The 26,808-nt window shown below is 40.0% G+C and overlaps 1 protein-coding gene across 1 annotated transcript in view; it reads left to right on the top strand.

The window, feature by feature from the left end:
• Window positions 1-26,808, top strand: part of NTN4 (netrin 4) — a 299,848-nt gene that overhangs the window by 152,558 nt on the left and 120,482 nt on the right. Inside the window, exons 5-6 of the mRNA XM_044087633.1 lie at window positions 6,881-7,069; window positions 25,570-25,786. Of these exons, the coding sequence (XP_043943568.1) occupies window positions 6,881-7,069; window positions 25,570-25,786 (406 nt within the window). The remainder of the gene's footprint in view (window positions 1-6,880; window positions 7,070-25,569; window positions 25,787-26,808) is intronic.

A 26,808-nucleotide genomic window follows, 5' to 3' on the forward strand; every position in this document is an offset into this window, starting at 1 on the left:
GCATTTGGGAACTTGTGTGTACAGTGACCTAACTTTTGACCAACATGTGCCCAGAGTCATAAGAAAGCCTTTCTATATTGCACAGCTTATAAACAAATTGATTGTGACTAGATCTAGAGATGCTGGTGTCCCCCTTTACAAAGCTCTCATTATGTCAATCATTTTGTATAATGCCCAGTTTTGCATGTATCTGTCCAGCCCCATGCAACAACTGGAATACCTTCAGAGATACCTTACTAAAAGGATACAAGTCCTAAACAATAGGTCTTGTATGGACCACCTCAAAGATTTATTACTATACTTGGTATCCTACAGAGTGCTTAGAGGTGACATGTCTGGCATACAAAGCATCCTCCGACATAATGCAGATAGACCTAATGAACATCACCAAGTCAAATGGCATCAGAAATACTCAGTCCAGGTATCTAAACTGAATGTTGTAGAGAGCTGGATATATATCACAGCAAGGGTGCTGGAACCATAGAGCGAGGGGGAGGGGAGCCCCCGCACTTTTTGCAGATCATCCATACCACCCAACTGTCGCTGATGTCATCGCATACATATTTCAGGGGTTTTGCGAGCGGGAACGGACTACTTGGCATCAGCACACTCATCGCAGACGCACACATATTTCAGGGTTTTGCGAGCGGGAATGGACTACTTGGCATCAGCGCACTCATCGTGCACGTATTTCAGGGGGGTTGCGAGCAGGAACAGACTACTTGGCATCAGCGCACATATTTCTGGGTTTTGCGAGCAGGAGCGGACTACTCGGCATCAGAGAAGGATTTCGGAAGTTGCCTGCACAGTAAGGTGTGTGTGTGTGTGTGTGTGTGTGTGTGTGTGTGTGTAATGGTTAGATGTTGAGACAATATAATTATGATCTAATTATGAAAGCTACAAAGCTGAAATATTTTTGTATAGTAAAGCAGCTAGATAGAGACCAGGAAACTTGAAGCTGCACAGAATTAAGTCTGGAGGTTGTGTCATTTCTGTGAAATGCATGCAACATGTGTTGACTTCCCAAGGGTAAACTTGATTTGAAAAAGTCAGAGCAATCGTAAATATTGCAAACTGCTTATGCTAAATCATGTCTCATGCATGTCATCTACATGGCAAAGTATCTTTCAAAGTTCATTCTTAAAATTTCAGATTTAACAGCAACTAAAGCATAATATAACATGTCTTGGTTCAATAATGTAAAAAAAAGCTTTGAACTGTTTCTCTTGTGGTCCCTATGGTACCTACTCTCAAATTTTATGATGTTACAACTTACTACTCTACAGGTAGATGCTGGCAAGCAAGGTCATGGTGTAGTGTTACTGTAGGAAGGTAGACAGTTGCTTATTGTTCAGTAACTTTGCCTAATGCTCCAGTGTGCTATGCTAAAACTGAAAACCTTGTGTTAGTAATAGTTTTTGTCAACATTTTCAAGACTATATTTGTGGTAAAATATTTTTTGTAGAGTCAGATCTTAAGTCATTTCAAAGTATATTACAGAAATCTTTAGACATGGTACCTTCACAAATTCAGAAGATGCTACTAGCTTTGCAAAAATATGATCTGTGAGTTAAGTACAAACTTGGCAAATTAATACATGTGGGTGATTCCTTAAGTATGTCATAACTGCATTGAGTGGAAGATTTATTTGAGAAAGTTCTGTAAGTACTTTGGATCATTTCTAACTTTACAATCTCTGCTGAGAAACCAGAGCAAGTTAAAGCTTATACAAGGAAAGGTTGTGGACTAGAACTGCTGTGTTTTGAATGTAGAAATGCACCAATGAAAGGCTTTTTGTCTTTGAATGTAGAAATGCACCAATGAAAGGAAAGGCTTTTTGTCGTTTTCTATCATCTTTGTCAGAGTAGATGAAATAAGTATAAACTTTCTACCTTATTTTCCTTAATACTCAACAATAAACAAACTGCTTTTGAACTTTTGCAGGAAAAATAATGCAAACCAAAGCTTAAGTATTTAGGATCAGCCAAGCTTTTATAGTATAAAAAAAGAAACCCAGACCAAAATCAGCATTTATTTAGTTTGCCACAGTAAACCATTGTTTCAGGCTCTATGATAATCTCACAGGACATTCGGGATCATATGTGGTTCAAGGTTCTGACATTCATGTATACAGAAGAAACGAGAAACATAAGTTTGAGAGTCAAGACTCAAAGGAATTATCTACACTGCCCAAGCTACAGAAATCATCACTACCTACTGAGATTGAATTTAGCTCAGTTGACGTATTCTTAATCGATAACGAATTAAATTTTATCTTCAGGCTGCTTAAAGAAATTGTAGTGACTGTACAAGATGTATACATTTAAAATATGCATTTTTTCAGATCAAACTGAATTGCTTAGTATATCAGTGTATCTTGACACACACAGCATAGGTGTACAATGGCATGTAATGAATTGCATATAATTTAACATATAAAGTTTTTTGACTGTTGTAAAACGAGATGTTACAACTGTAAATGCATGTGAAGTTTTTAGTAGATATCTGTTTTTTTTGTTTCATTTTGTTTTTAAGTGGGATAGTGCTACTGGGACTGGTGTGTCATATTGCCTTGCATTCTGAGTCAGTCTGCAGAAAAGCAGTCTTAACTTGTTCATCTTGATAGTTTGCGTATTCTACCAACACATATACGACAAATAGTATGGTTCTCAAGTTGAACTGTGGCCTGAGGTATTTAATCAGAAGCTCACACAATGGAGTAGAGCTGTATCCCCAAGACCACTCATTTCGGTTTTATCTCAGGGACTCCTCTGTGTTGTTTTTTCATAGCCTGATCAATATCTGGTGAGAGATGACTGTTCAAATAATGAAGCACAAAATTAGCAATATAGACTGAATAAAGTGTGCACTGTGCAGGCCTTTTTGCTGAGTAGCACTGCCTCCTGCATGTAGTTCCCACTGCACTGGGTGTATATGCTTCTTCTCATGTACTACCCCCACAGGAGAGGCACAGGCTTTGTCTTGATGTGTTTAGCAGCTGAAGGCTTTCTTCTCCCTCAGAATCATTTAAATAAGTCAGAATACCGCTCTTTCTGATACTTCTTTTGGGTAAACATTCTGGATTTTGAAATCCTCCAAGGATTAGTCAGCAGCACCTTTTCCTTCCTTCACTGAAGAAGGGTAATCATCTTGAGTAGGAGGAAGAGGCTTGGTACATTCTGCCTTCAAAGGCAGTGCTTGTGGATACTGTCTTGGCAGCACCCTAATGTAGGTCTCTCTACCTTGATAAGGCTAAAGTTTTGTATAGGCTCCAAGTCAAATAATATGCTTTGTTTTGCAAACAACCCTAAGCCTGATAATTATATTATTTCTTCGGTCCCGCACCAGTGTTCTAGGTCTCAACATTTGAGTGCTTTGTGGTATATTCAAAGTATCTGTTACCACTGGATTTACATTTTAATCTAGTTAACTGAAGCGCTACTAATGATGTAAATATGTCTTTCCGGAAGAAAGAAGTATGACCTACAAGTTATAGGTAGAAGGCCACATTACAGCAATCCTGAGTTGCATAGTTGTACTCTAAATCTTGCTGTGACCTCTTTGATTCTTCAGGTGTGTATGTGTGCACTTTTGTAAAACTGTGAGGGAGGAGTAAACATTTTAACTTCACTCTAAAAGTATCTTCTTTTTTAATATTCTTTGTTGGACTCCTTGCGTTTTCATTGTGTGTATTTTGATAGCTGTAACATTTATCAATACTGTGCATTACTGTACTCGGGGCTGGGGGAGGGGGTTGGTGTGTCACTACAGTTACTGGACGTGGTTATTGTTGTACTGTGCTATCAAAAAAAAGAAAACACCCGCTGGTCTGTGCTGCCATGCAGTTGACTTTTTTTACTTGAGAGAGCACCATCCGATTACTTTAAGGGTTCGCTAATACTATTATTTTGGCACACGGCTGGGTAGACCACGCAACATGTGCTGTGATCAACAGTGTTCTTTGTATGGCACTTTAGCTGTTAAGGAGCTGAGTTAGCTCCTTTGCAAACAAAGCTTTATCATGACTCCATACTTTGCAGAATATGTAGTCATTCATTGATGTTTGTGTTGTAACATCGTAAAGAGAGACATTTAGGTGTCACCATTCTCTGGTTGAATATACGTGGTTAGATTCATTGGTAGAATACTAAACCACCACTGGATGAAGCATAATATTAATGATCATTAGACATGAGCTGGTGTTTTGCAAAGAGAATCCCAGCGTGTGTTGGAAATTATAGATTGTAAGCATTTATATTATATTCTTTCTAACAAGCGATATGTATGGTTTAAATTAAAAGTTCAATAGACTGTTGCAACTGGTTTGGGCGGGAGGGGCAGGGGGTCACAAAATCTAGCGCATTTTTGTCTCTGACAGTTGGCAACACTGCTGAGAGGATTGTTAGGGGAAATGTTTCATTTTTGGTGCTTGTGCATACATGGACAAACCTGACTGAAGGGCCCGGGTCATTGGAGAAAATGTGTCATTTTAGTGCTTGTCCATACATAGACAAACCTGGCTGAAGGGGGTCATTGGAGAAAATGTGTCATTTCATTGCTTAATGCTTGTGCTTACATAGACAAATTGAAGGGGTTGCTGGGAAAAATTTTTAATTTCTGTGCTTGTGCCTACATGGATGGAAAAAGTACAGAAGGGATCCTTTGGGGAAATTATTCATTTTGATGTAATTTGCTCCTTCCATGCATGCATGGTCCATGGACAGGCTATTGAACAGGTCATTTAGGAAAATGTCTCATTTTGGTGTTTTTGCATACATGGACAAACTGCTTAAGGGAACTTTGGGGAAATGATTCATTTTGATGTCATTTGCTTTTTATGCATATATGGACAGACTACTGAGGGGGTGGTCATTAGGGGAACTGTTTCATTTTGGTGGTCGTGCATACATGAGAAACTATGAAGCAGTCTTTGGGGGATTTAACCCCACAGCACTATAGTTTTCATTTATTAGTTATTTCTTGAGTGTTTATGTTACTACTACATGGGTTTAGAGATTTATGCTGGATCCTTTACTATTTGCAAATGTACTTCTCAAAGGTCTAGGCAAAAGGAAAATAGCCTGTGGGAACATGGGTATAACATGGCTAGCCTGGTAAAGGTCCGACCTATGGCCTTTAGCATAGTGACCTCCTATAAATCTGTAAACCCTTGATCTTATAACTTTGGATATTAATTGCTGCTTGCCGATTCTTGGTTAGGGGGCCTTTCTGTAGGAATGCAGTGTGAGAATAAAGAGAGCACTGTATTATAATATGTTAGTAGTTATGCAAATCTTTTTGTGTTGTGTACTTTTGTCTGTATTTTGTTGAACATTTCAAGGTTAGTGAACTTATTTTCAAGGAATGCAATCCATCCAAGTTGGAAACTTCTGGTAGAAGCCTTACTGTGTTTTAACCTGATTGGCCCGATAGATTAAACTGTGTAAACGTCTTTTATCCTGCTGTGATAAGACTTGCATTTGCACATTGTGCAAAGTCAGTTCCCTGTGTCGTGTGTGTGTGTGTGTGTGTGTGTGTGTGTGTGTATATATATATATATGTATATATATATATATATATATATATATATATATATATAGATATATATATAAATATATATTTGTGTGAGTATATGTACATACATGTGCCCCTCTTGCCCTCCGCCCCCCCCCCCCCAGTCTTCAATAGCTTCCGGCACCTAGGTATAACAGACGCTACCATTGTTCCGGAACAGACTAGCCATAAAAATAAAGCAAAGCTCATCCATCCATATTCAAATGCAACTTTGATCTAAGGATGGGTAATAGAAAATGTACTCCAGGATTTTCCCTCATGCCAATAATGGATAGAGGCAGTTCCTATATGCTGCATCCCTTACATGGCCCCCTCAAATTATCTATGGTATCATCACAGTTGTCCTCACTAGGGCTAATATACAATTATCAGCCATGGGGATAGCTAAGACCAATCAGAAAATGTTAATTTAAGCACCAAAAGGGAATTGGCTAAGCTTAAAATGTCCTACAAGTGAACCAATGTTGTGGTAGCAAATAGTTATAAAAAAATTACCCTTTTTAGTTCACTAAGTGCCCCTGTCAGCCCCCCCCCCCCAGTCTTTAACAGCTTCCGGTGCCTATGTTCAGCAGTGACTGGAAATGGATAGCAATACATAAATAGTACTTTCCAAATAGGCTTCACATTGCTACAACAAAGGATTTCCTCCCTTAGCGGGCCTTGAACAGTGTAGTCAATCAAAAAAAGACTGTAAGCTAAAATCAGAAGGAAACAAGCATCAGGTAAGATGTAACTGACAGTCTTTATAAGCTTGTATAACAAATATGACTTAAAATACTGCTCTGCAGATGCATTACCACAGAGAAAAGGAAGGAAGCAGTGCAATCATCATTACAAAATAGCATATAATACTTTTAGGGAACCTAGCCAAGGATGCAAGGGATTGCAAAAGTGAATGATTGGTTTAGATAATAAGAGAGCAAAATGAAGAACAAAACCTTTGCTGCATAAAAAGACAGTATGAGAGTTGCATCAAACTGGACCAAGTATTTCTGGGCTGACACTGCTTGTAACAGAAGTGTGATTTCAATCTTCCAAGACAAAGTCACACAGGCTATAAATTGTACTTCACAAACTAAAGTTTACATTGAAATGATGTATGTATTTTTATCCAAATGCACATGGCACACTGCACATTTGTCAGATCTTTCTGTCATGGACACAAACAGCTGGCTTAGTTCTCACATAAAGGAAATAGGGACCCATTTATTCACAGCATTATCTAAAAACATTGCATAATCTGCTATCTGATCAAACACACAGTAAATCCTTGATGTATATATAATATCTATTTTTTTTCCTACAGAATGTACTTGCAATGGTCATGCTGATAGCTGTCATTTTGACCGAGACATTTGGCTAGCTTCAGGAAACCGCAGTGGTGGGGTATGTGACAACTGTCAACACAACACTGAAGGACAGCAGTGCCACAGATGTAAAAATGGTTTCTATCATGATCCACAAAAGCCATTTTCTGCTCCAGATGCCTGCAGATGTAAGCGAACATGAAACTGTCACTGTGTCTTTCTACATCTTCTGATTTTTTTTTAATACGAGTGCATAAATAAACAAGAGGACTTAACTACAATTATAATATTAATATAGTTATTATGGTTCTCTTTAAGTGACTAGACAGAATAATCTAGTTTTCAGAAATGATTTATATTTCGTTACATTGAAAGAATATGGTTTACTAAATGATAATGCTTTCAGGAAAACCCACTTGAACACACTTGATCCATAAAACAAAAGCAAGAAATGGACTCATGGTGAAGTGGGAAGCAAGCACCACATTCCACCCTTGCAGGTGGAGTTTTACCCCTGCACAATTAAGCTACTCTCTGGCCACATAACCTTGAAGTGAGATAATAAAAAAATCTTAATTTGTGAAACATTTCAATAAATGTGGTGCACTGAATCAGGTTTTGCTGAAACTGACATCTATTACAGAAACAGAAACCCAAAGAAATCTATATACAGAAATAAGGTTGAGGAAATTTAAACTACATTTCAGACAGTTCTGCACTTCCAAACAAGTGCAGTACTCACAGAAACAACATTCCTAAGGAAATTACAAAAAACAGCTAAGGTCACATAGTTAATTTAATAGCACAATCTCTCAGGGTTTAGGGTGGACTGCCATAGATACATATTAGAATGACATCGCAGATAAAAACAGACAGTCCAAAATGACATTCGCACAGACATTCCCACAACTTTCAGAAATGTCTCCTATAAAAAAGACAATGCTCTGCTCATCCCTGCCCCTCCTGTAGGGGGGATTCACCTCTGAACTTAATATAAGCAACTCTGAAGTTGTACCATGGGGGATAAGAGATTCCACCAGGCAGTACATAGCTCATCTACTCACACTATTTGGAAAGGGTGCTTTAGTCATTTTGCTGTGCTTTATGATAGAATCTTGCCCCTATTATATGATGTAACATTTCTGTGTAGTGAATACATTCATACCAAATAATGTGTTTAGATAGCTGTAGGAAGTGTACTTTAATATCATGAAGTGACAGGAAGAAAACCACAGGTTGAGCATCTCGCCATTGATTTTTGCATGTCAGTTAGATTCCTGCACTCAATGCATCATGTAAGGTATATGCTTTGTAGAAGGAATAAAACATGCACTATTTCTTAGTGCGAGTCCTTTGAGCATAAAGACATGATGAAATGAAAAACTTGCTGTTGACTTTCTGTGTACAGCCATCCCACCATCCAGCACTTCACAACATGCCATAAAGACTTTGGTAAGTCATGAGCCATTTGGCACAATATTAAGCAAAATTATTTTGTAGCTTTGATCCACCTTTGGATTCATCATTCAGTGATATAAGTGCTGTGGTACATTTTTATGGTGCTAAATGCATCTTGAATATTATAATTTGTGATGTTTACACTTGTGATGGATATGTTACTGTGCTGATGGACATAGGTACAACGTTATACAACCAAAATTGACATAGTCACTAGTGAGCATTAGAAATTACTTATTATACTGTGACACAGATGACCCAGGGGTGACTAGCAACTGAGGCACTGGAGGAGCTTTGTCAGCACCTGGAGAGTGTAAGTTAGTGGTCAGTAGCTAGCTCCAGTGGGGTGTGAGAGAAGATCTGCCTGCTGCAATTCTAGCACCTATGGGGGGGGGGCGGGGTCACAGCATGCAGCATATGAGCCAATCATATGCTCCTAGCTTAACCAAGCCACTCCTGAGTGGTAGCCTTCCTAGGGTCATGTGCAGGAAAATGTATGCTCCATGAGGAAGGTACTGAGTGAGCCCTTGTGCCTGACAGCATGGACACCCAATTAAGGCTTGGATTTTATACTTATAAGGCTGGATGATCAAAGTTTCTCTGGACAATTTTGAGTTGCAATCTTTCTAATGGTAGAGTCTTTATAAAGGGATATGGTGAGTGATTAGCACAAATTTCCTACCCAATAAATAGCATTTTAGGATGTTAAGGGCACATTTTATAAGCCACGTGGGATGCTCATTCCCATTTATAGCCTGTGACAGAGCTGCACCTATGCCTACCCTACTGACCAATCAATCTTTAAGAGAGCATCTCCACTGGTGAGGTCAATCACGGGACAGTAAATGGTAACAAAATTAGAAATAAATTTATGATAATAGCTAGCAGACCAAAAAAAAGCCTTGCCATGTTTTTTAATATTTAGCATGGGCCATATTTATACTGCTTCAGTTTTCTCATTCTGTGGTTTCACTATCCCTCAGCCTATTACATAGCACAACATAGCATTATTTTGCTATACCTACCATGCAATTAGCTAGATTATCAATCAACCCAGCTTGGTGCCAGGAATCTAGAATGGCTTGAACTTTAGGAAGATGGCTTTGCCAGTCTTCAGAAGTTTTTACTACTTCACTCACATAGGCTGCTGTATATCTGGTATGGGGTATAAGGATTTTGTTGTTCAGGCTCTAGAATGTTGTAATTGCTGCATGGTGACCAAAAGATAGCACTCTGTAATTGAAGAGTCCATCTAATGTGGAATGTGACATTTTCCTTAGCTTCTCTGGCTAGTGGAATTTGTCATAGCTTTTGGTAACATCAAAAGTGGACAAAAAACTAGTTTTGCCCCTTTTTTCAATCAGTTCATCTGCTTAAGGTATGAGATAGGTATCATATCTGGATATGCTATTTAATTTTCTGAAGTTGCCACAAAACTTTATAGCTCCATCAGGCATGGAGACCAGTACAATGGAGTTATTCCACTCATTTTGAGATTCTGCTATGACCTTAAGTCTGAACATTTTCTGTTTCTCTTTCTTAATGCCAAATTCAGACAACAGCAGAAGAAATTTGCTGCCTGTAATTGTTTCCATCCATAGGGCATCACTGCAATTCTAAAGCCTCCGTATCTCCCCTTAACCAACCACCTTGCAGTCATTGCTAAACTTCCTACTAAAGCATCTATCTTCACCCTCCAAAATCTATCCTTTCTACTGCAAGCTGCATCTCCTGATACCGTCTCACTGTTCCCCCACTTCTTAATCACTCCTCCCCTACCTACCACTGCTCCGTTCTGCTCTCCTCCCTCCTCCATCCACCTCTTCCTCCCCCTAAAACACTGTAATAATCTCCAGTAGTTTACAACAAAACTTTTGTAAATTCTATTGTACTTACCTTGGTAATAACCTGTTGTTTTGTGTCCAGCAATAAATCCTTCCTTATGATGTTCAAGTATTTTCTTTATATAGCTTTCAAATAATTCTCACTATATAATATTCATGCTTTGTACTTAGTGCTGAATTTGTACTTTGCTTCTGTTCTGTTTACTTTCTACTCTGTTTTTTCCAGACTGAATATGGTCAGGACTCTACCCTGATTAACAAATGGCAAATAAGTAAATGCTTGATGTTGGGATTCTGGTATTCAGTATGGTTTTAAACTTATTTTCTCATCAGGCACAGTTTCCATGTTGTGCTGGTTTAAACTGGTCCCTTATTCCTGAGAACAATTTCCTTTATGTCTTGTTTCTCAGACAATGTTGATATTTTCTGTAGCAAGGGTTCATGCTTTGAACTGTCTGCTGCAAGCTATAGGCCCCCACTATGACCCAGGAAAAACATAATACATACTTAAATGGACTGGAGATGATCCCCTTCAACCTAATACCACACTCATGGGTGACTCTAACTTTCCCATATAAACTAGGAATCATACACAATCCATAACATGCAGAGTCATGGATATCTGGACTTTGTAAATGCAAACATCTTGGACCAGTTAGTCTGTCCACCCACTAGGAGTGCAAACATCCTTAACCTTCTCCTCACAAACATGGAGGAACATTACATTTTCTCTAGTGTAATGCCCTCACTGGTCAGGTCAGGCCAAAAAGCTGTCTCTTTTGAAGTAAAGATAAAACCAGAGACACTGGCTTAACCTGGAACTTTTAGGAATTATTCTAGGGAAAATTCCTACTACTAAGTGACACTCTGGCAAAATTTTCAAGCCACCCTCAAACCCAGAGAATATCACTGTCTATGTGGAATCATTCAAAGAAAACATATATAATCATTTTAACAGTAACACAGAGACAACTCTACTTACCCAGATTAAAAGCAGCATCAACTCAAAAATCAAGCCACTCTGATGCAATCCCAAAATCAATAGATTGTATAACAAAAGGAAGAAATTCATGGCAGAAATAAGGAGGTGCAACACCCAGCAAATTAAAAATCCCTCATCAACCTAAACAATAAAGTCCACCAAATCTAAATGGTGAGGCAAAATTAGCCTCTCTGGCCAAGGACAACCACAGAACATTCTTCAGCTATATCTATAATCTCAAAGGCAATACATAGCAATGTGCCAAATTATTTGTAAATGGTGCCATCTATACAGAGCCAGAAGGTATTTGCAAACCTCGTAGCCAAGAAATGTAGCTCCAGTTTTACCCTCCACCTACACTTCCCACCAGATGTACTTCAGGAAAAACCTACATCCATAACTCCCCCAACTATCACTACAGAGCAGATGCTCAAGACAGTCTCTAAGGCCAGGAGCACTGCAATGATGGGTTTATAGGTTCATAGGTAGGTACTAGGCTATATAAGCCTAGCCCAATGGTACCTTGGCTTTTGCCACCGAAGAAAATTATTTTCCTGTGCTCCTGTCAAACAGAGCTACAGAAGTGATTCCCGGGGTGAATTTCCTATCTCCCATCTAATCATCAAGATTTTTCTTGAAGAGTGCTAATGAGGAGCTTTGTTTGATATAGATAGGTAGTTTGTTCCAGAGTATGGGAAGTCTCTGAGATAGGAATCTATCCCTCCAGCATGTTCTGTTTATTGTGGTGACAAGGTTTAGGTCCCTAGAGCGTGTTGCTCGGAGGGATTCGGATTTCTTTACATGGAGCATGTCCAACAGCTCTGGGTTTGATATAGCTTTGTATGTTAGGCAGAGATCGCCTCTGAGTAGGCGATATGTGACAGAGTAAAGCTGGTGTTTTTGAGACGGTCTGCGTAGGGCATCTGTTTGAGGCTGGTAATCCTCTTTGTGAGATATTTCTGTGTCCTTTCCATTTGTTGCAGGATGCATCTTTAACAGCATGAAAGGTGAACTTTTAGGGCCAGTAGAAACACTTTTTAACCACTGTGAAAGCTGCCAGCCTAGCAAATAGAATTGTGCAGATAATTCTATCATTTGTAAATGTGAAATGTTGAATTTAAAACAATGTGGCAACATTGCCATCTACTGTAAAGAAAGCTAAGTCAAGCATTTCTTAAAATTATTTCATCACTGCCTTTCATGTTTACAAGTCGGCTACAGTCCGGCTAGACGAATGCTTCCTGCCTATTGTTTTAAGGCTAAAGTTAATGACCAGAATTTACATGTGGAATGTCCTTTATTGCTCTAAGTGTAAAAGAATGTAAATGCAGTTTCTGTCAGCCAGGGAACACCAGGAAAGTGTAAAAGATGATGTAATGTTTTAGCAGAACTGCAGTTTCAATTTAAACAGTGAGAACAAGAAATTATTAAGCATTTAGACTGACTATCCAACTCACAGCACTACCTGTTATTCTATGTAAGTAAGTTATTTTAGAAGTGTGTTTTCTTGTAGATAGCTAGAAGCTAAAAATATTAGACTAAGTATTTTTCTGTGATGTCAGAACTGTACTACTGATTTATTTTAAGTATTTCTGTGTGATCTCTGAACTTTTGACTAGCACTGACTGTGTAGTAGAAAGTATTGTCTTGTGGTTTTAATTATTTATTATTAAATATTTTAAAACCTTTTAACTGTGGCTGGTTTTGTGTAGAGTTAAGTTAAGCTCTAAGAGTACATTGCATGCATAGAAGGTCACGCTAACAAGCCTTGAGACTGTTTAGTCACATCTACCAATTGGATAATAATATTGCACAGTAATAATCAGACACCATTTTAAGGGCCTTTGGGTAGCTGATAATTATTAGTGGGTGGTGGCAGCCGGTACTACCCTATAGTGTGGGTAAAAGGGGCACAGCTGAGAACCTGTGCCAGCCTTCCCCAGAAGTGTCTGTATGGTTGTATAACCTCTTATCTCAAAGTGTGTTTGTGTCAGCTACTTGGGCAGGGACACGAAGCACTGGTTGGACAGAGAGGGTGCTGGAGATTTTAGCTTACCCACTAGGCTGAGATCTAGACCCTATAACTGTGACAGTGGTGAATCTTATTGGGGACCTGGGGAGCAAGGGAGTGACCAGCCCCGGACTGACTGTGATCTCTGTGTGCTCTTAAGGGAAATTGCACTATACTGTGTGTATTTGTTATCCTTTCCTCATATATGAGACACCCTCTCTGGTGTTAGTGGTGAGGATTGAGGCTCCTTGTTTGCTGGGCCAGTGCCCGGGCGTCACATATTAATTGGTGGCAGTGGTTGGGATATCCTCACATTTGTGTTTGGCAGTGGTGGGATATCCACATCACATATTAATTAGTTTGCAAATACTAATTGGCTTGTAGTGGTGTGGGTAGAGTGAATCCTGTAGCTTGTGTACAGTGAGCTTTGAAGGTGTTTTGTACTCTAAAACAGCCATGCAGTGAATACTCAGAGTTCAGATCACAATTGTTTTATTTCTTTTGTTAGCTTAGTTAGTCAGAGTGAGCAGGCAGCATGTCAGCAGAGGAGTATGGAAAGCTGACAAGGAGCCAGCTGGCGGAGATGTGCCAGGCTAGGGGACTGGTGCATGGAAACCTGACTAAGGCAGACCTGATTGCAGCCTTGGTTACAGCTACATCAGAAAACAGCAACCAAGAGGACAATCAGACTGTCAGTGGAGATATAATTCCCTCAGAGAATGAAAAGCTCAACCTTTCTGCAGTGGACTTAAAAATCCAGCTGGAGCTAAAGAGACTTGCGTTGGAGGCCAGGCATGTGGAATTAGAAGCAAATGAAAGACTGCAATGTTTGCAGGCTGAGGAGAATGAGAAACTATTACGTCTGCAAGCTGAGGAAGAAGAAAGACAGAGGCAGCATGAGAAGGAGATGCTCACTCTTTACCAGAGTCATGGAGATAATGGGGAAGGGGGTGACTGGTCCCCAGAAGCACAAAAGGTTAGCAAATTTCTTCCACAGTTTAAAGAGGGGGATAATTTTGATTGTTTCATTCATATGTTTGAGAGGGTATGTAAACAATATGAAGTTGACCAAGGGCTCTGGGTACGGTTCCTGACTCCCTTACTCCATAGTAAAGCTGTAACTGTTCTTTCCAAAATGTCTGACGTTGCATGTTTTGATTATACTGCTGTAAACAATTGTCTTTTAGAACTGTTTAAGCTAACACCTGAAATGTATAGGAAAAAGTTTTGTGAGCATAGACGCAAGGCAGATGAAAGTGTGTGTGAATATGTTGCTGAATTGAGCACTTATTTCCATAGGTGGGTGAATGGATGTCAGGTCACCACTTCTGAAGGGCTGGCAGACCTTTTGGTGAGGGAACAAGCCCTTAGCACTTTGCCTGAAGACATGAGGATCTGGTTAGCTGATAGACAATGCGCTACTTCAGATGAGTTGGGGAAGAAGGGAGACCTATACCTAGCAAGCAGGGCAGCCCTGCACAGGAAGGGGACTCCCCAATATTGCTCATGGGTCTAAGGAAACCCATGGTGGGCAGCACAGACTGCCCCAACAGAATCTGCCAGTAGCAGGGGAAGCCACTAGCCCAGGTACATGTCCAGGAGCTAGGGTTAAATGCTTTGAATACAATCAGTGGGGCCATGTGGCATACAGGTGTCCATGGAGGCAAGGTGAGGAACCAAAGGTGAGGGAGCCAGTAAGTGGGAAAGACAAAATGCCAATAGTAGGTTGTCTTGAGACAACAGGGGTACTAAACTACCATCCCGCAGATGTCCTGAGAGGGAAGGATTTGGATGAGGCAGTACCATGTGCTTATGCAGTTACACGCAGTGAGGCTAGGAGACAAGCATGTGGATCTGATAGCCTGGGGGAGACCCAGGCAGACTGCATAATTCCAGCCAGGACTGGTGAGGTGGTTACTTCAGGGAGTGAGCTACACTGTAGCAATGAGACTGAAGGTGAGCCACAGCTGCTTGTGGGTACTGATGGTCCCTTGGACAGAGTGACTGCAAAGGTAGAGGTGAGTAGTAGTACCCAGGCTGACAGTGAGACACCACTGTCAGAGGATGCCAGACGTCCTGTGGAAGTGGAGCTGGGAAGGGTTACAAGGAGAGAGTTGAGACCAGCTCAGCTCTCAGACCCTACATTGCAAGGCCTGAGGCAGGTAGCTAGGGAAGCACCTGATTTTCAAGGGAAGGGGGAATCTGTATACTGGGACAAAGGGTTACTATACAGAGAGTGGACCCCTGAGGGAGGGCTAGAAGGTGAGAAGAGTACAGCAGTTGGTAGTGCCTAGAGCCTACTGTATGGCGCTTCTAGCCATAGCTCATGATATTCCCTTTGCAGGTCATATGGGCATAAAACGTAGAAAGAGGCATATTATGCAGAACTTCAATTGGTCTGGAATTTCCAGAGATGTAACAGGGTACTGCAGGATCTGTGAGCAGTGCCAAAAGGAAGGCAAGGCAGGAGACAAGGTGAGAGCTCCTTTGATGGTTTTGCTTGTGATTGAGGAGCCATTTCAGAGGGTAGCTATGGATATTGTGGGTCCTCTGAGTACCCCAAGTTCCACAGGGAAAAAGTATATCCTAGTGGTATTGGATTATGCTACACGATACCCTGAGGTGGTGGCTTTGTCCTCCATTGAGGCAGAGAAGGTGGCAAATGCGTTGTTAGATATTTTCTGCAGGGTAGGTTTCCCAAAAGAAATACTGACTGACAGAGATGCCAATTTCATGTCAGACCTGCTGGCTCATCTGTGGAAGTCCTGTGGGGTGAAGCACATGAAGACCACCCCCTACCATCCCCATACTAATGGTCTTGTTGAGAGGTTAAGCTCTACAATCAAGTCCATGCTACAGGCATTTGCAGATCAGTTTAAGAGGGAATGTGACAAATATTTGCCCCATCTGCTGTTTGCTTACAGAGAGGTTCCCCAGGAATCCACAGGTTTTTCACCCTTTGAGTTGCTGTATGGGCATAGGGTGAGGGGACCTCTAGATTTAATTTGAGATGAGTGGGAAGGTTAGTGCAAATCTCACAAGGAGTTTGTTGTGGCATACATCCTAAACCTAAGGTCAAGACTCAGGGAACTCATGGGCTTAGCCCAGAAGAACCTGGCAGAAGCCCAACAACAGAAAAAGGTGTGGTATGACAGGAATGCTCGAGCTAGAGAGTATGCTGTGGGGCAGCAGGTGATGGTTTTCATTCCTGTCAGACACAACAAGCTGCAAGCAGCTTGGGAGGGTCCCTACAATGTGGTAAGAAAGGTAAGTAATGTTAATTACATGGTGGAACTGCTAGGCAGATGGCAGGGGCACAAATTGTACCATGTTAACATGATGAAACCTTACCATGATAAGGATGCTGTTGTGCTGAGCATTTGCCATGGATTGCAGGAGGAGTCTGAGGGAGATCTGGGGACTGATGATCTCAGTGAGGCTCAGGCTGACACCTCAGTGGAAGGGGTAGCAATGTCCCAGCAGCTATCTCCTACCCAGGTTTGAGAAATCCAAGCAGTGTTGCAGGAATTTGAGGACATGTGCACTGGGAAACCAGGGTGCACCCACCTGGTGCAGCACCAGGTGGATACAGGACCCCAAATGCCTATTAGGCAGGTCCCTAATATGGTGCCTGAGAGAGTCAAACAGAATCTGAGGGAGGAAATACAGGAGATGTTGATACTAGGGGTAATTCAAGAGTCCAACAGTCCCTGGTCCTCCCCAGTGATACTGGTGCCAAAGGAGGATGGCAGCACCAGGTTCTGTGTGGACTACAGGAAATTAAATAGTCACGCAGAGTTGGATGCTTACCCCATGCCTAGGACAGATGAGGCCCTAGAGCAGCTGGGTGTGGCTAAGTATCTTACAACTATTGATCTTACCAAGGGTTACTGGCAGGTGCCCTTGACTCCCAGTGCTAGAGAGAGGTCAGCCTTTCTGACTCCTTTTGGCTTGTATGAATTCACAAAGATGCCCTTTAAGATGAAGAATGCCCCAGCAACTTTCCAGAGGCTGGTAGATAATATCCTAGCAGGAGCTGGAGGGTTTGCCCTTGCTTACCTAGATGATATTACCATCTACAGCCATTCCTGGCCAGAGCACCTTCAGCATGTCAGGGAGGTGCTGGGCAGACTACAGAGGGCAGGGTTAACCATTAAGCTAAGCAAATGTCAGGTGGGAATAGCGGAAGTCTCCGACCTAGGACATAGAGTGGGGAGTGGAAAGATAAGGCCAGAACCTGCCAAAGTGGAAGCCATTCAGGTATGGCCTGCACCTGTTACCAAAAAGCAGGTGAGGGCATTTTTAGGGACAGCAGGGTACTACAGAAAGTTCGTCCCCAGCTATAGTACCATAGCTGCTCCCCTCACAGACCTGACAAGGAAGAACAGGCCAGTTAACGTAGTGTGGACCCCAGCATGTGAACAGGCATTCCAGAAGCTTAAAGAAGCTTTGGGAGTACCCCCTCTGTTAGCCAGTCCAGATTACAGTAAAGAATTTGTTGTGCAGGTGGATGCTTCAAACTATGGGGTGGGGGCTGTACTTAGCCAGATTTCTTCAGAGGGAGAAGAGCACTCAGTGGTTTATCTCAGTCGTAGGCTCCAACCCAGGGAGGAATGCTATGCAGCTGTAGAAAAATAATGTCTAACTGTAGTGTGGGCACTGCAAAAAATTCAGCCTTATCTGTATGGAAGGAAATTCACTGTTATGACAGACAGTTAAACACAGCTAGCTAGAAAAATGCCAAGTTGCTAAGATGGAGCCTGGGGTTGCAAGCATATGATCTGTCAGTGCAGAACCGCAGTGGGAGTAGCAGTGCCAATGCAGATGGGCTCTCAAGACAGGGAAAGGGGTGAGGTACACTCAGCTAGACCTAGCACTCTCAAGCGGCATTTCTCAAGGGTCACTTGAAAAACTAGCTTGAGTTCTCCGGGGGGGGGGGGGATGTGAAAGCTGCCAGCCTAGCCAGAAAGAATTGTGCAGATAATTCTATCATTTGTAAATGTGAAATGTTGAATTTAAAACAATGTGGCAACATTGCCATCTGCTATAAAGAAAGCTAAGTCAAGCACTTCTTGTTGGTCCTTTGAAATTAAAATTATTTCATCACTGCCTTTCATGTTTACAAGTCAGCTCCAGTCCGGCTAGATGAAGGCTTCCTGCCTATTGTTTTAAGGCTAAAGTTAATGACCAGAATTTACATGTGAAATGTCCTTTATTGCTTTAAGTGTAAAAGAATGTAAATGCAGTTTCTGTCAGGCTGTGAACACCAGGAAAGTGTAAACGATGATGCAATGTTTTAGCAGAACTGCAGTTTCAATTTAAACTGTGAGAACCAGAGATTATTAAGCATTTTTGTCTGACTTTCCAACTCACAGCACTGCCTGTTGCTCTATGTAAGTAAGTTATTTTAGAAGTGTGTTTTCTTGTAGATAGCTAGAAACTAGAAATATTAGACTGTGTTTTTCTGTGATGTCAGAACTGTACTACAGATTTATTTTAAGTATTTCTGTGTGATCTCTGAACTTTTGACTAGAACTGATTGTGTAGTAAAAAGTATTGTATTGTGGTTTTAATTATTTATTATTAAATATTTTAAAACCTTTTAACTGTGGCTGGTTTTGTGTATAGATACGTTAAGCTCTAAGAGTACACTGCATGTATATAAGGATCCTGTACCAGGTCACTCTAATAAGCCTTGAGACTGCTTAGTCACATCTACCAACTGGATAATAATATTGCACAGTAATAATTGGACACCCTTTTAAGGGCCTTTGGGTACCTGATAATTATTAGTGGGTGGTGGCAGCCGGTACTACTGTATAGTCTGGGTAAAAGGGGCACAGCCTTCCCCAGAAGTGTCTGTGTGCTTGTATAACCTCTTATCTCAAAGTGTGTGTGTGTCAGCTACTTGGGCAGGGACACAAAGCACTGGTTGGACAGAGAGGGGGCTGGAGATTTTAGCTTGCCCACTAGGCTGAGATCTAGACCCTATAGCTGTGCCAGTGGGGAGTCTTACTGGGGACCTGGGGAGCAAGGGAGCGATCAGCCCTGGACTGACTGTGATCTCTGTGTGCTCTTAAGGGAAATTGCCTTTTACTGTGTGTATTTATAGTGATGAGGATTGAGGCTCCTTGTTTGCTGGGCCAGGGCACAGGCGTCACAACCATAGTCTTCAAACAGGCTTCATACCAAATGAATGGAGGACTCATGGTGGATCATCCAAGGACACAGGAAATTATGGACCCAGAAGCTTGACTAGCCTGATATGCAAAGCTGTGGAGAGAATAACTATAGATATCCTAAATAAAGACATAGGTAACCTACAAACATTTCACCCAAATCAGTTTGGGTTTGTTAAGGGCAGGTCTTGCCTATTCAACCTGGTGAACTTCTTTGAGAAGATTGCCAAAGCAATGGATGATGGAAAAATGGTGCATACTGCCTACCTCAACTTGGCCAAGGCATTTGACACAATACCGCATTTGAACATTGTAGAAAAGCTCACTAAACTAGGTATAACCCCATACATCACCCACTAGGTAGCCTGTGGGCTTATAGACAGGACCCAAGAAGTCAGAATAGGGGAGTTCTCCTTCACAAAAAGGACCGTTACTAGTGGGGGTGCCTCAGGGCTCAGTGGTGGGGCCACTCCTGTTTGGCATCTACTTCTTTGAGGTCAATTCTAATGTCTAGGGGTTTTAGCTGACCAAGTCTGTGGAAGAATGCAAATTGGATGCAGTTCTTGAATCCCCCAAGACACAAATGTCCTCCAAGAAGGCCTAACATAGACTAATGTCTGATGCCAAAGTCATAGTGTCAATTCCAAAAAGTGTATCATAGTAACTTTCAGAAAGATGGTCACTCCAGCAAGCGACTACACTGACAACACACTTTTAGAGTAGGCTCTGTAGTGAAGTGTTTGGGAATGCATGTAGACAGAAATTTAGCATTTGAACATCATGTGTCTAGTGTAGTGAGGAGATCATTATATGTTGCACAATGTATAAGTGGAGAATGGAGTATGGCATTTAGATCCAAACATATCATCTTTCCAGTGTACTCTGCTCTCATAAGACCAGTCATTGAGTACAATGCCCCTCAGGCATCTGCAACAACTGGAGCATCATCAGAGAATCCTCACAAAAAAAAAATCATGCCATGAAAAACAAGTAAAATGTGGACAGCCTCAAAGCCTAGTCTTTATATTTGATCTCATACAGGCTGCTGAGAGAGGATCAGTTGACTGTTGAGCTTCTATAATTTGCCACAACAGACCTATGCCTGTTCTACAAAGCATCTTCTGACCCATCTCTAATGGACCTGTTGCTCATGTGTAAAACAAACAGCATCAGAATTACCCAATCCAGGGACCTAAGCCTTGCCTGCAACATAAATAGTATATTATGAGGACAGGTATATGTCCCCCTTTAGTGAAGCAGTCTTCCAATCCATGTGAGCAGAGTTCATCTCTCCACTTATTCAAGAGGAACTTAGATCAATGGATGGGAAACTGTAACATATCCCTTGTCTGACACCAATCTCTCTTTTAGAGAGAGCAAGCTTTTAAATGCTTAGCCACCCATTTTCAATTACATGTGCCACCAAAAAACCCTTGGCAATCAATACTTATCAGTTTTTATTGATAGTATACTAGACTATCAACCCAAGGGGATCCTTTTAAGCCTAGCTATGCCTATGATACATTGACCATATTTCAACTTTTTTCCCTGCAGGACATACCGTGAGGACTTTAACTCCCACTGCAAGCATACATACTACAGAAACTTCAATTTTTCTCCATCATTCTAGAACATTTAGATGATATAGCTGTACTGGTTTAATTTTTGCCAGTTATGTCATTCTATAATTTACGTAATTTATTTTTTTTTTCTACAGCTTCAAGTGGTCCTTACCACTGTGCAAAGAAAGTTTTTTTCAGCAGTGGGTACTAATGCAAACATTGTATCTCCTGTTTTGAACTCTATGAGATGAGCCTTTTTGTTACATTCCCTCTTTTATTATCTCCCGCGCTCTTTCTGTATTTTCTTTTACTATAGATATTATGTAATACTTAACCCATCCTGCAGGTCTATAAAATGTACTGTCACATGTTGAAAGTGGATGTCTTCCTTCTCTCTTGTTTCTTTTGCTATATCTAGTGAGCCTCATTGATGTCAGACATACTGCAATTCAAATGGTGTGAATTTTGTTGAGGGTTCAGGTTATTCCCTTATAAAAAGAAGATATAGAAGCAGTTAGTCCCATTTTTCATTTTTTTTTCAGTTCTAAACTGTTTTGTAAGATAGACTAAAGTTTTGCTAAAGTCTTCAACTTACTGGTCTGTTTGAGAGTGGTATCCAGATGTCCTTAATTGTTCCACTTCAAAAAATTGGCAAAGTTCATTCGCTATTCTGGACATGATGGGGTATCTTGGTCAATAAGAATTTGCTGGGAAAATTCTACCCTAGGGGAAAAAAGAAAATAGTGCTAGTGCTTTTGCTATGGACTTTGTATTAACTTTTTATAGAAGTATTTCCTCTTAAAATTCTGTTGCATAATCAGTGATTACCAAGCTACACCTTAATCAGTTTTACAGGTGGTCCACTAATATTCTGTCAAGTGTGACTTCCTTGGGAGGAAAGGATACCAAAGGTCTCTTTAACCCTGGGATGGGAGCTGTTTTTCTGACATTCAGCACAACATGAACAAAATCTTTCGCTCTCTTTTCTAATACCAGGCCACAAAATCTAATCACATTTTTATGTTTTGTCTTATCCAGCTGAAAATAACCTCACATGATATGACTGTGTGCTAACTTCATCACAAGTACTCTAAAAGGCTTTGGAACTAATAACGGTCTCAGTGTCTGTTCTTTGTATTTGGCTACCCAGTCAAGCAGGTTGTTTCTTAGGTCAAACCATGGATATGAAGAGGGTGCTGATTTCCTCCTTTGTTTCCTCTTGTACTCTTGCTACATTCTCTCTGGCTGTACTTAATTTATTTTATTCCAGCTGGGTCTCCTTGAAATTGGTATGGCTTAAATGGAGGTCAGCCATATCTCCATTATTTGCATTAGTATTCTGATGAGAAGTAGATGCCTTGGTCTCATCTTCTATGAATACTCCCCTTTCATCTAGTTCATCCTCTGTAAAAAGCAATCCATGAAAATAATTTTCTTATGTCAGGGTGTCCTAGTAATCTCCTTATCACTTCTTCCCCAGTTATCTTATTTGCCTTAAACTTAGAATCATGCCCATGTCTCTGACTGGCTCACTGCTTTAGTGTAGTTTGTAGAAGCATCTTCTCTTAATATATGCTTAACTAAGGAACCTTCCTTGTCAATCTCTACACTGACCTCTTTTATTACTTTAACAACCAGAGTGTTTTTTCAGAACTTGGTATCAGATTCAGGTAGCCCTTCCACCCACAGCCAAATGTTAGTTTGTTATATTTCTTCTTGACCTATACCTTTCTCATGATATTCTGCTAATCAGATTTATTGGACTATATTCTGACTTTGAGAGACAAACTGCAGTGGAGGAATGGAGAACAGTGATAAATATACAGTAATCATTTTTGACAAAGCTTAGAGAATTCAGAAATTGAAACAGGTGAATATATAGTAGCTCTGTAAGTCTAAGGTCATAGGGCAGGATTGTCACTCACTTCTACAAGTGATTTAAGCCAGAAGACATACAAACAGACCAATGTCACGGAATGAGCAGAACATGTTGTGCATATTTCTCCAGTCTCCACCAGGGCAACTGGTGTATTTTGCATGCCTCCAGACATGCACCCCTCCCTTTCCCCTCTGAGAGACGTGAGGCAACACAATCCTTTCACTCCTCTCCATCCACTACCAGCTTTAGCAGGTGACCAGGCTACTACTCATCCTCAGGATCCCTGTATTGTAGTCAGCACTGTTTCCTTCTTTGCCAATGGACTGTCAACAAGCACATTGTTAAAATGATGCTTATCCACATCAAGAAGAAGTAGAGCCATGCTAAGAAAGTAGAGGGCAATAACATTAGGGTGCTGTTTGTGGAAATGGGTGCCTTTCAGAAGTCTATGGCTAGCCTTCTAATAAAGATTATCACAAAACCCTACAGAAAGTGCTATGATTGGTGCAATTATACAAATGATCTCATCCATGACTTGGATGATGCATAGTGCCATAGTCACACACAGGACCTCATCCAGCAGTGGCCAAATCAGAGTCTCCCTATTGAAGTGTTTGCAATCGAAATGCTAAGTGTCGAAAAGTCCCCCCCCCCCAAAAAAAAAAAAAAAAAAATATATATATATATATATATATATATATATATATATATATATATATACCTAAAACACAGGAGAACAACGAATCTCAAAAATTGCTCTTCTCCTTAAAATTTCTTTTTGCAGACTGGGCAAGCCCCCCTGCACCTCCACACCCCCCGCACTTATATATACCTACTCTGAGATCTCAATACCTCACAGAAAAGAGAATATTCCGAGAAATGGCATCGCTGACTTAGTATATGTAATTCTGTTCTTTCAGCCATTCAGTCTCCATGTTTCGGGACTCGCTCTAACGGGTCTCAACATTTCAAATGGTTACCCAAAATAGCAATACCCTGATGCAGAGTCTCCTGCAATTAGTTCAACTGAGTACCAAGAAGCTGAACCTAAGACTGGGCTTTGGCTGGTGCTACTGCATAAATATTAACTATAACATCGATGTGATGGTGTCCAGACCAGCATTAGGAAACACAGATGATATCACTCATATCCCAGGACTTAAAAAAGTATCCTGGAAAGCCTCACATTGATGATGACGAGTCTAAGTCAGTGGGATTGTCCTTTTCCCCTGCACTTTCCTTTAGTTAGATAAATACACAAATACATCACCTTGTGACCTAGTTAGAATCACAAAATAATCCTTCATTTACTCAGGTTACAGGTGAAAAAAGTATTAGAAAAGTTATTCTGAGAAGCTGAAATCACTTTCCCACAAATATTAAAAATGACTCTGTATATGCTGACTTAAGAATAAACCAATATAATGCATTAAAAAGCAAATAAAATCACCATTTTTGACCTTCATTAATCCTTATTCCACAATTAAATCTTTTTTTCTTTAGGAATTAATAGTTGCATAAAGTAAATCTTCCCTGAATTAATTTTCATTTTGAATCCAAATGTTGTATTTAATACATTTTAATCTATTAAATACTCTACTATAGCTATGATAATTAATGTTACTTCACATTTCTTTGACTTTCATTTTCCAAGTACCTTTTCTTCTTTTCCATACACATTCTTCAATTTAGTTGTGTTAATTTTTCTACTCTGACTTATTTTAGAACCACTATATGCTACTCAAAGAAATAAACTGCAAAATCTTTGTTTCCTTAAACTTGAATTTGTATGCAAAATAAAACAAAGCTTAATTTTAAATGGATCTAATATTCTTAGGATAATAAGGTAAGAATGGAATTTTAAAGATATACTGATTTAATATTTGAAAGTACACACATTTATTGTATGTGATACTACCTGTAAAAGCTTTTATTGTTTATTGATACATTTCCTGTTATGTTATCAAGTCTCTTTTTACTTTTTGTTATCAATATCTAATTTATTTTGCAAACACACTGTAATTATACTGTTATTCTTAATGGCTAAATGGCCCGGGTTATGGCAGAAAAGGGTTACTGGCCCAGGCCAGTTACCTAGTCAATGAATCAAATCAAATCAAATAAATAAATAAACAGATATATCATCTATTTCTGGAGTTAAAACACTATACATGTTGCAGATGAAGCTAAGGAAAAGGGAGCCACCACCTTTAATGACTAAGCAACCCACTGTTTAGGGAAAAAATGTTATGCATATGCCCGCATTGACAAATGCTGGCATAACCAAACTGAAAGCAAAGTTTGGTTGTCTTATGTTTATAAAAATGCACTAAGTCTCAAACACATAAACCATATTCATTGTCATGAGTAACCTTTTTTAACAATACAATCGGATCAAGACATAAGATACTCATTTGCTGTATTTGTAAAATAACTTACAGTAAAAAGAAAAGTTTAATTATCATTAATTCAACAAGACTTTGGGAGGTTTGTACTTAGAACTACAGTAATAGGAAACAAGCTGTGCTGCCACCTACAGGTATATATGGTAAGTGCTGTCAGGACATGAAGATCAGCATATCCCACATCTGAACTGCAGGCAAAGCTTGACTTGTCAGAAAGATGCATGGTTCTAATAGTTAATAGATGAAATTCCAAAGGCCGCATTTAACTCTTCATTTCATTTGACAAGAGATACATTTTAGTTAGATGCTACAGATCACAAGTCTCTCACTAATAATGTAGTTAATAACTCCTTTTTTTATTGATACAGCTTGTTCTTGTCACCCTGTTGGATCAGTCAGCATCTCTTCGAACATCACGCCTCCCTGTGCAGCCAGTACTGGTGACTGTTTATGTAAGCCTGGTGTCGCAGGTCCTAACTGTGATCACTGCATGGTAGGATACTGGGGATTTGGAGAGTATGGCTGTAGACCATGTGATTGTGCTGTCAACTGTGACCCTTACACTGGTGACTGTCTCACAAATAGGTAAGAATAATTAATGCAACACTATCAATTGTAGAAAACTTATTACAGACACAGTAACATAAAATGCAGTCTACATGCATCACGTAAGATGGGCACAATAAAAGTGTGTCTTTCAAAGAAATGTGGGGTTAGAACAAAACAAGATTTGAGGCCAACAATTGGACATACGTATGTCACTGTAAAATGTTTTAAAGATAAATATACAAAACACAGGGTATTTATAGTCCCATACCTCATAGATGTGTAAGGTGAATGTGAGAATAGTAGCACTACACCTGTTTCTAAACACGTAAAGTACAAACAAGTGGTACTGGGTTTGAAAGTTCTCTTACCTGTGAAGGACTGCCACTACAGTTTGGCACTTGTGAGACTCCACAAACTGGACTATGAAGAATGTAAATATGTGTGAAACAGGCCCAATACTGTGCACATGCTGTACTTGTTTGTAAGTTCATGAAGGTTTTTGTATGCTTTCAATAGTCACCAGCAAGAACAGAAATGCTCTATTCTCGTCAGAACTTTTCACAGGAGATTGTAGGGATTAAAGTTCAACACCTCTGGAGAGCAGCCTCTGAAAACTTTTACAGGCTTCTGCTTCCCTTTGAAGGTGTTCTTTTTTGGACACCCTGTTCTGGCTTTTATAAGTTAAGAAAGGGGGTAGCTAGGCCAGTTGGAAAGAAGGGAGAGAACAGACAAGTAAAGCACAAAAGGAATGAATTAAATAAGGCTGCATTGGAAGAGGTGGGACAGAATAAGTAGTATTTTTCTGGTAGGAATAGGCTATCTTTTTTCCCCCCACATATATTAAAAAAAAAAAAAATATATATATATATATATATATATATATATATATATATAATATATATATAATATATATATATATATATATATATATATACACATACATACATATACACACATATGGGTCTACTTCATAACATTGAAATTTCATAACGTTGAAGTTCATGACATTGAGACCAAAACATCGAAAATTCAAAACACTGAAAACCCAAAACATTGAA

This window comes from Protopterus annectens, chromosome 11.part0 (assembly GCF_019279795.1).
Source record: "Protopterus annectens isolate FY-2018-M chromosome 11.part0, PAN1.0, whole genome shotgun sequence".
NCBI lineage: Eukaryota > Metazoa > Chordata > Ceratodontiformes > Protopteridae > Protopterus > Protopterus annectens.